At 46.7% G+C, this 12,932-nt stretch overlaps 1 protein-coding gene across 3 annotated transcripts in view; it reads left to right on the top strand.

The window, feature by feature from the left end:
• The window catches only part of LOC119969096 (superoxide dismutase [Cu-Zn]-like), a 123,018-nt gene that overhangs the window by 17,534 nt on the left and 92,552 nt on the right, over positions 1-12,932 (top strand). For all 3 annotated transcript variants that reach the window (XM_038802298.1, XM_038802296.1, XM_038802294.1), the window contains exons 3-4: positions 7-76; positions 4,312-4,429. In XM_038802298.1, coding sequence (XP_038658226.1) covers positions 7-76; positions 4,312-4,429 — 188 coding nt within the window. The remainder of the gene's footprint in view (positions 1-6; positions 77-4,311; positions 4,430-12,932) is intronic.

Here is a 12,932-nt window from a genome sequence, read left to right as displayed (position 1 = left end):
TTTTAGGTTATCATAGTACAGGACCTCATTTCAATCCCCGTAAGAAACTTCATGGTGGGCAACAGGATAAAGAAAGGTGTGTATTATATGCAGATAATTCCTAAATAAGAAATACATGATAGATCATAAGATTGCAAAGCTGAGATTTATATGTATTAAATGTTCAAAATAGTGTCATGAATGTAGAAATTTCAGATATATTGTATTATAGATATTTGGTGCAGTAAGGGTTAAAAGCCTAGGTTCGTGTAAGACTGCTGCAGTAGTGTTTTGATTAGGATTGATTAAAGGATAGTTGTAAGTTATTTTTTGTGTGATGTTAAAGATATTTTAATACTGTGTTAGTAATAAAGTTTGTTTTAATCTACCATATCCTTATTGTTCTTGAAACCATTCCTGGAGTGAGGTATCCTTTCCTCACAGTCTTACATAATTAAAATAAAATATTGGGGTTTCTGTCCAGTATTCTAGCCACTGGACCTGGTTTGGGATCGTAATAAAATATACCAGCATGAAAAGAGAAATCGAAAGATTTAAGGAGTCTTCAGGGAGTAAGAAGTCCAGCGGACATCTGCTTTAGCAGTATGAGAAGCCTGGAAAAATATTTAATTGCTTTTAAAATATATTTTCACTGCCTAGGAAATTCTACCTGAGACGAATAGGTTTCCATTTTATATAGTATATTCTCAAATTAGTCAGGGTAGAATCCCAGGAAATATCTTGATCTATTTTTTTTTTGTTCGGTGACGACATCAGTTTGCGGAAAGAAAATAACGCGTTCTGTAATTCTGTAATTTTCAGACTAACGGTATTGAAACTAATTCCTACAAAATAATTCTGATGAACATTGCTCCATGTGGTTGGATTGTTAGGATTATATGATGGCTAGGTTTGTGCAGAACATGGTGTTAGAATAGTTTTGATCCAATGTAAAATGAGAAGATTTTAGAAAATTCAACTACTCCATTCTTTTTGGGTGCTGTGATCATCTACAGTGGCATTTCCAATGGCAGACCCGTATTCAGAATAATGCAAAGTAGAAGGAGAAGCAGGATCCCCTGAGAGTGAAGTACTATAACATAGATATAACATAGAATTTACAGTGCAGAAGGAGGCTATTCGACCCATCGGTCTGCACCGGCTCTTGGAAAGAGCACCCTACTTAAGCCCACGCCTCCACCCTATCCCTGTAACCCAGTAACCCCACTTAACCTTTTGGACACTAAGGGCAATTTTTCATGGCCAATCCACCTAACCTGAACATCTTTGGACTGTGGGAGGAAACTGGAGCACCCGGAGGAAACCCACGCAGACACGGGGAGAACGTGCAGACTCAGCACAGACAGTGACCCAAGCTGGGAATCGAACCTGGGACCCTGGAGCTGTGAAGCAACTGTGCTAACCACTGTGCTACCGTGCTGCCCACATCAGCCGGAGGAAACCCACACAGACGTGGGGAGAACGTGCAGACTCCGCACAGACATTGACCCAAGCTTGGAAGCGAACCTGGGACCCTGGAACTGTGTAACATCTATGCTGACCACTGTGCTACCGTGCAGACATGAGCCTACTTGGTATCCTTCCCCTGCCAGAGAATGTACAAACAGTACATTTGTACCAAGATATGTCAGAGGAGTTGTATGTCCTGAGACTGCTTCACTGAGGATGCTGTCAATCTTTTCAGATTCTCTGGAATGACCTCAAGCCATGCTCTTCTTACAACAGGGTGCTGCACTCATTGGAGACAAAAGTCACCAAACCCTGATCCATAGTGGAAAAGTTAATGAATCTTTAATCTTTTTTATTGTCACAAATAGGCTTACATTAACACTGCAATCAAGTTACTGTGAAAAGCCCCGAATCAGCCATTGATGAAGGATCTAAGGCCCCACTTTCTTAATCTTGCCCCTTGCCTGAGGTGTAATGACCTTCAGGTTAAATCACCATCAGTCAGCCCTCAAAGAGGAGATCAGACTATGGTCCTCTAGGACTGTGGTGACATTTACATTTTATGCTATAGTAGCCAGCATTAAGGGCTTGCGATCACAAGGTGACAAACTACCTCTTTGATAAGGCAATGGAATTTTTCACATATAGCATGAGCATGGAATTTTTCAAATATAGCATGACCCCAATGAAACAAAGATATCGCCACAGAATTCAGCAAGCTTACCGGCTTCCTCATGGTACAATGCAATCGGTGCGACCCAAATGGCACTGAAGGTGTCAAACTAAAACCATGTCATTTGCATCAACACAAAAGACTTCTATTCGCTCAACATTCAAATTGGATGCCATGTACAACAATGCATACTGCATGTAAATACCAAGTCTCACTGACTGGGGCAGCACGGTAGCATGGTGGTTAGCACAATTGCTTCACAGCTCCAAGGTCCCAGGTTCGATTCCCGGCTTGGGTCACTGTCTGTGTGGACGTTCTCCCTGTGTGTGCGTGGGTTTCCTCCGGGTGCTCCGGTTTCCTCCCACAGTCCAAAGATGTGCAGGGTAGGTGGATTGGCCATGCTAAATTGCCCTTAGTGTCCAAAATTGCCCTGAGTGTTGGGTTGGGTGGGGTTACTGGGTTTATGGGGATAGAGTGGAGGTGTGGGCTTTGGTAGGGTGCTCTTCCAAGAGCCGGTGCAGGACTCGATGGGCCGAATGGCCTCCTTCTGCACTGTAACTTCTATGACTTTAAGTTTCCTTTAATGGTTAAATACTTTTATTGCACAATTAAGTTAGCAAGTAAAGCTCCACAAGTATTATTCTGATTTAATAATAATAATCTTTATTTTAAAAAAATGTATTTATTACAAACATGTATCAAAACAGGTTACAACAAATAAACATCCCGGGAAACCACTCCCCCCCCCCCCCCCCCCCCAGCGACAAATAGCTGCTCAAACTCGGTCACAAACATCCCCACCTTTTCTCAAAACCCTCCCCTGCAGAGCCCCTTAACTTATACTTTTATCTTCTCCAACTGCAGGAAGTCGTACAGGTAACCCAACCAACCCGCTAGCCCCAGTGGCGATGCCAACCGCCACTCCAGTAAAATTCGCCGCCGTGCAATCAGAGAGGCGAAGGCCACGGCATCAGCCTTCCTCCTCTCCATCAGCTCCGGCTTCTCTGAAACCCCAAATATCGCGACCAAAGGTTCGGGGTCCAGCTCCTCCTCCACCGCGAATAATCCCGCCCAGAATCTTCCCAATTTTTCGGAACCCCAAAACATGTGCGTGTGATTCACTGGCCCCCACCCACACCTCTCACACTCATCTGCTACCCCCCTGAAAGAACCCACTCATTCTGAGTCATATGCGCCCTATGCGCCACCTTAAACTGTATCAGGCTCATTCTTGCACAAGAGGTGGTCCCGTTTTCCCTATGCAGTGCCTCATTCCATACTCCCCAATTGATCTCCCCTCCCAACTCTGCTTCCCATTTCTCCTTGATCTTCACCTCCCGCTTGCCTCCCTACCCTTCCAGCTACTTGTATATATCCCCAATTCTTCCCTTCCCTTCCACATCTGGAAGCATCAGTTTGTCCAGCAGGCTGTATCCCGGCAACCCAGGGAACCCCCTCCAAACCTTTTGCGCAAAATCCCTAATCTGCAGATATCTGAACTCACTCCCCCTCGGCAGCTCTACCCTCTCCCTTAGCTCCTCCAGACTGGCGAACCCTTCCTCCAAATACAGACCCCTGACCTTGACTAACCCCCCTTCCCTCCACCTCCTGTATACGCTATCCATCCCCCCAGCTCAAAGCCATGATGCACGCAGCCCGGTGTTAACACCAACATCCCTTCCACCCTAAAATGCCTCCTCAACTGATTCCATATCTTCACCGTGGACTGCAACACTAGGCTTCCTGAATACCTACTCTGAGCCATTGGCAATGCGGCCGTCACCATAGCCCTCAACCTAGAGCCCTTACAAGGTTCCTCCTCCATCGTAACCCACTCTACCCCTTCTCCTTCCCACCACCGCCGCACCTTGTCCACATTAACAATCTTTATTAGTGTCACAAGTAGGCTTACATTAACACTGCAGCGAAGTTACTGTGAAAATCCCCTAGTCGCCACACTCCGGCATCTGTTTGGGTACACCGAAGGAAAGTTCAGAATGTCCAATTCACCTAACAAGCATGTCTTTCGGGATTGAGGGAGGAAACTGGAGCACCTGGTGGAAACCCATGCAGAGAACATGCAGACTCCACACAGACAGTGGGTATTGAACCCGGGTCACTGGTGCTGTGAAGCAACAGTGCTAACCACTGTGTTATTTTTCTAACTCTAATATTGCAATATATTCTAGGCACGTAGGAGATCTAGGCAACGTTGAAGCTAATGAAGAAGGTGTGGCTGAATTTCAAATAGAAGATCAACTTATTAGTCTTTCAGGGGCTGAGTCTATTATTGGTCGCTCTATGGTGGTAGGTATTTCCCTCATTAAGCAGATAATTCTGTACAAAGGTTATTTCAACCACAAATATGTAGCCCTGTGATGCAACCATTAAATATACATGGTTCACACAATAACAAGTTCACCATCTGATTTAGACAGTTTCCCAAAGAGAGGGTTGAAAACTGGAGGAAGTGGCAGTATGTTATTGCATGGAACTGGCACAAGCTAGTAAACAGCTTAATTATGCATTTCCCAAAGCTTTGTGCACTTCCCACCTGAACAGAATCTGCTAATCATGGGAATTATAAAATGGGCAGGATAATTGACCAGATGGAATCTTTTTCCACAGGTATTAATTTGGAAGTAAAATTCCACCGTATTTCTATGGCTAGTCCAATTCAGTTTCTGGTCAATGGTAACCCCCAGGACGTTGATAGTTTGGGTTTCATTGAATGTCATGGGGCAATACGTGGCACCTGTATGGCGCAAATGTCACTTGCCACTTGTTAGCCCAAGCCTGGATATGTTCAGGCCCTGTTGTATTTGGACACGGACTGGTTCAGTATCTGAGTTGTGAATGGTGCTGGACATTGTGCAGTCATTAGTGAAATACCTCAATTCTGATCTTATGATGGAAGGAGGGTCATTGATGAAGACGTTGAAGATGGGAAGGCCTAGGATGATTCCCTGATGAGCTCCTGCAGTGATTTCCTGGAGCTGAGCTGACTGACCTCCAACAACTTAAGAATTACATAGAATTTACAGTGAAGGAGGCCATTCGGCCCATCGAGTCTGCACTGGCTCTTGGAAAGAGCACCCTACACCCTACCCAAGGTCAACACCTCCACCCTATCCCCATAACTCAGTAACCCCACACAACACTAAGGGCAATTTTGGACACTAACGGGCAATTTATCAATGGCCAATCCACCTAACCCGCACATCTTTGGACTGTGGGAGGAAACCGGAGCACCCGGAGGAAACCCACGCACACACGGGGAGGATGTGCAGACTCCGCACAGACAGTGACCCAAGCCAGAATCGAACCTGGGACCCTGGAGCTGTGAAGCGATTGTGCTAACCACAATGCTACCGTGCTGCCCTTCCTTCGTGCCAGGTATAACTCCAGCCAGCAGAGATTTCCCCCTGATCCCCATTGACTCCATCTAGTGTGATACCACACTCGGTCGAATGCAGCCTTACTATCAAGGGCAGTCTCTCTCAACTCAACTCTGGAGTTCAGTCCATGTTTGAACCAAGACTGTATTGAGGTCAGGAGCTGAATTGCTCCGGTGGAACTAAAACTGAGCATCATTGTGCAGGTTATTGCTCTTGCTTAGCAATTTCTACTTGATTGCACTGTTGATGACCCATTCCATTAATTCACTGATAGTTGACAGTTGACTGATAGGGTGGTAATTGGTCAGGTTGGATATGTCCTGCTTTTTGTGTACAGCTCATATCTGGGCCGTGTTGCTCGTTCTGGGTGAGTGTGCTTAACACCCAATTTGGCTCTGTTTCGTTACTTAGCTTTGGAGTCGCCAGGTATCGTTAAGATACCGCCACAAGTTTCAAGGTCAAGTTCAAAGCAATAAAACCATACACCAATTAATAAGTTCAAACAAGACACGTTTATTATATTACAGTAATCTACTAATCATGCATATAAACTATAAGACTAGACTAATCCTACCACTACTAGGCCAAATACCTATCTGGATAAGGGGGCTGCCGGATCAGGGAACAACGGCTTCTAGCTTTGTCCAAGGTCCGCAGGCTTCCAGTGATTATGGTCTAAAGGGGTCAGGAGTGTCTATTCCTGTAGCGTGCGCTGTGACACTTACTTGCTGGCAGCTGCTTTTCCAGACCTCTCCTCCTCAAGGTTCTTCTGCTGCAACGGTGTTCTGCTGGGAGAGCTAGCTGGTCAAGGAGAGGATGACAGAGAGCTAGTCGAGGAGAGGCTGGTAGAGAGAGAGAGCTGGGGTCGTGTTCTCTGTCTTATACTCCTCTCAGGGTATTGCGCCCACCTAGGTGGACCCTCTATACTCTTGTAATCAATTGGGTCTCTTCCCAATCGATTGATTTGAATTCCCCAATAGCGGGGCAGTTGCTCGATCACTGGGGCGGTTCTTGGGACTTATTGTTTTGGGCTTCTTTGGCGCCGAAAAGTCTGGCCTTCCATTGAATGTATCGATTAGTGTTAACTTGTTTCTTTTGGGCCTTGGGATCGCCAGGTAGCGCCTCATTAATATGCTAACTGTTTCTTTTCATAGCGTTGTCTGGTTTCAGCAACAGCCAAATTGGTTTCTGCAGCAGTCCAAATATACAAGCACTCTGCAAGCTGCTTGCTTTTTACAACCTGTCCAATTTTCCCTGCATTCCTTGCAATCTTCCATTTTGTGTTTGGGCAGTGGTCACCCCAGGTGGCTACAGCCGTTTTCCACATTGTCGGGGAAATGCCAGTGTTGTAGCTGCACTGAAACAGTTTGGCTAGGGGCATCTGTTACTATATTTATTTGGTTATAAATATGGCAGTCAATATGGTTGCCTTCCTTAATCCTAATTATGTTTGCTTTAGAGTCGCCAGGTATCTCTCGATACTGCCACAAGGTTCAAACCCGAATACTGATCAAAGAGCCAATACACCAGTTAGTTAGTTCAAAGTCAATACTATTTATTTACATACAGAGTAATATCTACTCATGCACAAAGTACTACAAACTAAACTATATCTAACGCTAACGCCTATACTTAACTTTGGGTGCCCACTCAGTCAGAGGAACAATGGCCGTTGTTCGGATTTGAGGTTGTTGGGTTCGAAGAGGTACAGGAGAAGACCCAAGGTCGTCCGTCTGGTAGTGAGCGTTGACCTTGAACTTACTTGCTTCTGGTGCAGCTGGTGGAAGGGTCTCTCCGCTTTGAGAGCCAATTCCAAGAGAGCAAAATTCTCGTGGGGGTTCCTTCTTATACCTGGAGGGGCTTTGCACGCTTTTAGGTGGGCCTTAAAGTTGGCCCCAATTAATTGGGCTGCTTCCCGATCATTGCTATCGATCTTGACCAATAAAGGGGTGGGTGCCCCGATGGCTGGGCGTGTCTTAGGTGGTCGTTGGCCTGGCTTTGTTTGTGCTTTCGGTTTGGGGAACTGGTGCTGGGATGTCTGAAACCGTATCGGTTGCTTGAGTGTCTTTCCTTTGTTCCCGGAGATGGGCCATCAATATGCTAATCGACCCAAGTGGAGCCACGTCCTCCAGTGAGTTGTTTAATTGTCCACTGCCTTTTGGAGCTGGATGTGGCAAGGATGCAGAGCTTCGATCTGATCCATTAGTTGTGGGATTGCTTAGCTCTGTCTCTCACCTACTGCTCTTGCTGTTGGCACACAAGTAGTCCTGTGTTGTAGCTTTACTAAGTGACACTTATTTTTAGATGTGCCTGGTGCTGCTCCTGGCATCTCCTCCTGCAACTTTCATTGATCCCGGGTTGTTTGCCTTGCTTAATGGTAATGGTAGAGTGCGGGATATGCTGGACCATGAGTTTACAGATTGTTGTTGAGTACAATGCTGCTACTGCTGATGGGCCACAGCACCTCATGAATGCCCAGTCTTGAGTTGCTAGAGTTGTTTGAAATCTATCCCATTTAGCATGATGGTAGGCCATACAACACAATGGCGTATATCCTCAATGTGAAGATGGGACTTTGTCCCTACATGAACTGTGCGGTGGCCACTTCTACCGATACCGTCATGGACAGATATATCTACGGCAGTCAGGTTGATGAGGATGAGGTCAAATATGTTTTTCCTTCGTTGGGTCCCTCACCACCTGCCGCAGACTCCATCTAGCAGCTATATCCTTTAGGACTTGACCAACTTGCTCAGTAGTGGAGCTTCCAATAGACATTAAAGTCCCCCCATTCTTATTCCTTGCCACTCTCTGTGTTTCTTCCAAGCTGTTTTCAACATGTAGGAGTACTGGTTCATCATCTTGGAGGGGAGGGAGGGGGAAAATGGTGGGGGCGGTAACCAGCATGAGGATTCCTTGCCCATGTTTGACCTGATGCCATGAGACCAATTAGGTCTAGAGTCGATGTTGAGGACTCCCAAGGCGCTCCCTGATGACCATATACAGCTATGCCGCCACCTCTGCTGGGTTTTGCCCTGCCGGTGGGACAGGATGATGATGGTATTTGGGACATAGTCATACTGACGGAATCATACCTTAGACAATGTCAGGCTGTTGCTTGACTAGTCTGTGAGACAACTCACCTAATTTTGCCACAAGACCCCAGATGTTAGTAAGGAGGACTTAACAGGTTGACAGGGCTGGAAGTGCCAATGTTGTTTCTATTGCTTAAGTTATTGTCAGCTTCAGGGTGGTTACTACAATTGAGTGGCATGCTAGGACATTTCAGAGGGCAGTTGAGAGTCAGTGACATTACTGCAGGCTTGGAGTCACACGGAGACCAGGGAAAAGCAGCAGGTTTCCTCCCTTAAGGGCATCAGTGGGGATTTCCGGTGATGGCGGGCGGGAGGCAGCCGCACAATGGAGGGCTCCCATTCAGGAACGGCATTTTCGGGGCTTTAAGCCCGGTCCCAGGGTCCACGGAGGCGGCAAAAGCAGGGAGAAGGCACAGAGGAGGCATTGGAAAACAAAATGTCGAGGGTGAGCAAAAAACGGCCGTTAAAAAAAACAGCTGAAGGTCCGTCGGGGAGTGGAAAGTTCACCGCGGGGTCACCAAGGAAAATGGAGGCTGGAGCACCAGGGGAGGCCGCATTGCTTACGGCTGAAGAAATAACTAAGGTGATGGCTGCAATGAAGAAGGAGATGAGGGAGGTTCGGAGTGTGTTGGTGGAGGAAGTGATTTTCCCGATGATGACGGCGGTGGCGAGCGCAGTGGCGGAGGTGCGGGAGCAAGGGAAGGCGCTGAAGGAAGTGGAGGAGACATTATTGCAGCACGGTGATCAACTTACCTCGATGGGGAAGGAGATGTGGAAGGTGATGGAGATTAACAAGGATCTGCGAGGAAAAATGGAAGACTTGGAAAACAGATCCAGGTGACAGAATTTGAGGATTGTGGGGCTGCCCAAAGGAGTTGAAGGACCGAGGCCAAGCAGAAGCGGGTGGTGCAGTGGGCTGGAGCTGATATACGTGTATACCAGGACTTTACGGTGGAGCTGGCGAGGAGGCGGGCTGCTTTCAACTGGGTGAAGAGGGCACTGTACATTAGCAAGGTGCAGTGCGGCATTGTATATCCAGCGAAGCTGAGGGTGACTTACAAGCTCAAGGACTTTTATTTTAAAACAGCGGAAGCAGCGGAGGAGTTTGCGAAGGCAGAAGAACTGTGGCAGAACTGAGAAATTGAGAAATGGTCATGTGGCGATGTAACCTCATGACTGTATTTTCTTCTTTTTTGTTTCACTGCGTGTGGGTGTATGGGCTAAAGGAGCCAATGTTGTATATATTTGGACAAGGGAAGTGATGGGACTCTCACTCGAAGTGAGGGCACTTTTGTGTGTAAGTGGATATGTGGGGTTTGTGTGTTAAAAGGGGATTTCTGGGCTTTCCTAGGGCCGGGCAAGGGGGAAAGAGACCCGGCGGGGGCCTCCATGCTGGCCGGTTTAAGCCGGCTAGTGAACGTGAGTGAGGTGGCGGGAGGGGCTGCAGCCATCGGAGCCTGGCAGAACAGGGTCCAAGTGGTCTAGCCGGGGTGGAAAGTTGGGAGGAAGGAACCGAGGTTGGGGGGAGGGGTTTTACAAGAGGTAGTGGACGGAAGGAGTTGGAGGGGGGGGCAGTTGTTTACAACTCTTGGGTATCATGTACGGTATTCTTTCAGAGGTTGGATGGCGTTGAGTGGGGGGTGGGGGGCGGGGGAGTGGACTCTAAGTGACCGTGGGCGGTCCCAGACTCCTTTTTCTTTTTCTCCTTTGTTTTTTGTTTCCACCGTGGGGGGTTTGTTTTATTGGATGCATATATTGACAGGTGAGCCGTGTTTGGGGTGGTGGGAGGATGGGATCGTTGTTATTGTTAAGGGGATTGATTTTGTATTGTTACCGTTTACTGTCTGTGGGTGGGGTGTAAATTTTGAAGGAAAATGTGAAAATGGAGAATAAAAACATTTTTTTAAAAAAGGGCATCAGTGAACCAGATGGGTTTTTACGCCAATCGGCAATTATTTCATGGTTATCGTTCGCTTTTTAGTTCCAGATTTGTATTGAATTCAAACTACACCATCTTCCATGGTGCATCTTCCACTGCACCTTCACCTCCCAAGATTGTTTGGAACAGTTTAAAGTATTGGAATTGTATGAATCCATTGTTGTACTTAAGTGTAATTTTATTTAGTTTTTTCCCTATTTCTTATTAAACATTTACTATAAAATCATCACAAGTAGTTTAGGACATAATTTCTGGATTTCAAAACCTCTCTTCATACTATACAAATTTCAAAAATACAAACATGGTGGCAGTTGTTTAAATTTTCCTCCTGCGATCTGAGCAATTTGGCATTTACCATCAGCCATGCTCTTAATCATATGCAAATTTGATTTTTACAATAAATTTGGAGTACCCAATTATTTTTTTCCAATAGGGGCAATTTAGTGTGTCCAATCCACCTACCCTGCACAGCTTTGGGTTGTGAGGGTGAAAACCACACAGACACGGCGAGAATGTGCAAACTCCAGACAGGGGGCCGGGGTCGAAACCGGGTCCTCAGCACCATGAGGCAGCAGTGCTAACCACTGCACCACCATGCCGCCCCAAATCTGTTTTTTATTGAATGGGAAGAACCCTAAAAGTATAAGTGAACATGGTTTGTTACCTTGCATGTATTGAGGCAAAAGAAAACAAATTATGAGTACAACATAGAAATAAATGATTTTTTTGTCACAGCCACACATATACAGTCTAACATTAACAATTTGTTGAGTTATAGGCAGTATTTTGCTGTCAACAAATACAACTATGCCGCGACTGCCCAAGGATCATTAACTTTTTTTTGAAGTATTTTTAGTGGTATTTTCAAGTTTTTACAGAGTAGCGGCTCAAGTGTGTGTGATATTGACAAATAAAGTTGTTGCTTATTTGCACAGCTTTGTACATGTGGTTTTTCCCATCTTCCCCCACCCCCCCTTCCTTTGTTGGTGGCTTAGTATCCGTCTTAGTGATGCCTTCTGCACCACATACTGCATTCCGTTTCTTCCTGTTGGGGTCTTTAATTTTTTGTCATTGGTGGGGGGAGGAGGGGGCTGCGTGGCCCCTTCTCTCCTCTCCTTTTACCCCATGTTCCACTCTGTGGCCCCCTTGTGTTCCTTTCTCCTTTTGCCCTCCTCCACTTCTTTCTCTTGTGTGTGTACTCCCTTGTCTTCCTACCTCCCTCTCTTTCCCTAGTTGCTGTTGGCATCGAATAGGTCTTGGAACAGGTTGATGAATGGCCCCACACTTTGTGGAAGCCCTCATCCGACCCTCAGATGGTGTACTTGATCTTCTCCAGGTGGAGGAATTCCGAGAGGTCTGCCAGCCAGTCTGCAGCCATGGGTGTTGCTGCTGATCGCCAGCCGAGCAGGATTCTCAGGCGTGCGATTAGGGAAGCAAAAGCTAGGACGTTCACCCTCTTCCCCATATGTAGTTTTGTCTGGTCTGATACCTCGAAGACTATTCTCGAGTATGCTTTGTGGACCGGTGAAAAGAACGAGAATTCCTTCTCACCGGGGTGTAAGAAACAGCAAGGATCCACTGCCCTCATTTATTCCATGAATGTTCCCAGCTCCCTAGCCATACGATCTGGGGTTCGATTGGTCAGCGAGCCCTGTGAACAGTTAAACTTGCCCTCCATGATCAGTTGGTGCGTATCAGCATCAGGGATTTCCACCATGGTATTTTTTATGAAATCCGTGTCATCCCAGTTAAGCGTGTACACGTTTACCAGTGCTACCCGTGCCCTGTCTAGGACACCGCTGATCATGACGTATCGTCCCCCTTGGCCAGTAACCGTCCTTGTCACCGTGAATCTTTTTTTTTGCCTTTTGTTATAAATTTAGAGTACCCACTCATTTTTTCTCCAATTAAGGGGCAATTTAGTGTGGCCAATCCACCTAGCCTGCACATCTTTGGGTTGTGGGACTGAAACCCATGCAGACACGGGGAGAATGTGCAAACGGACAGTGACCCAGGGCTGGGATTTGAACCTGGGTCCTCAGCGCCGAAGGCTGCAGTGCTAACCACTGTGCCACGTGCCACCCCGTTGCCGTGAATCTTGTCCTCTTGCTAATCCGTATGCCTACTCCCCTATCCCTTGTCCTGTAATATGAATGGTACATCTGTCCCACCCAAACCTTTCAGCCAGTCGGTCCTTCTCCCTCAGGTGTGTCTCCTGCATGAAGACTATGTCGGCCTTCAAACTTCTTAGATGGGCAAAGACTCCGGATCTTTTCACTGTGCCATTAAGTCCCCTAACATGACTTCCGGTGGTGGCCATTGTGAGTGGTCACACACAGGGCAGCTCTTGCTTGAAGGCACAGAAAAGAGCTCTTTTT

This window comes from Scyliorhinus canicula, chromosome 7 (genome assembly GCF_902713615.1).
Source record: "Scyliorhinus canicula chromosome 7, sScyCan1.1, whole genome shotgun sequence".
NCBI classification, from domain to species: Eukaryota; Metazoa; Chordata; class Chondrichthyes; order Carcharhiniformes; family Scyliorhinidae; genus Scyliorhinus; species Scyliorhinus canicula.
This window is presented reverse-complemented; position numbering and strand designations above follow the sequence as displayed.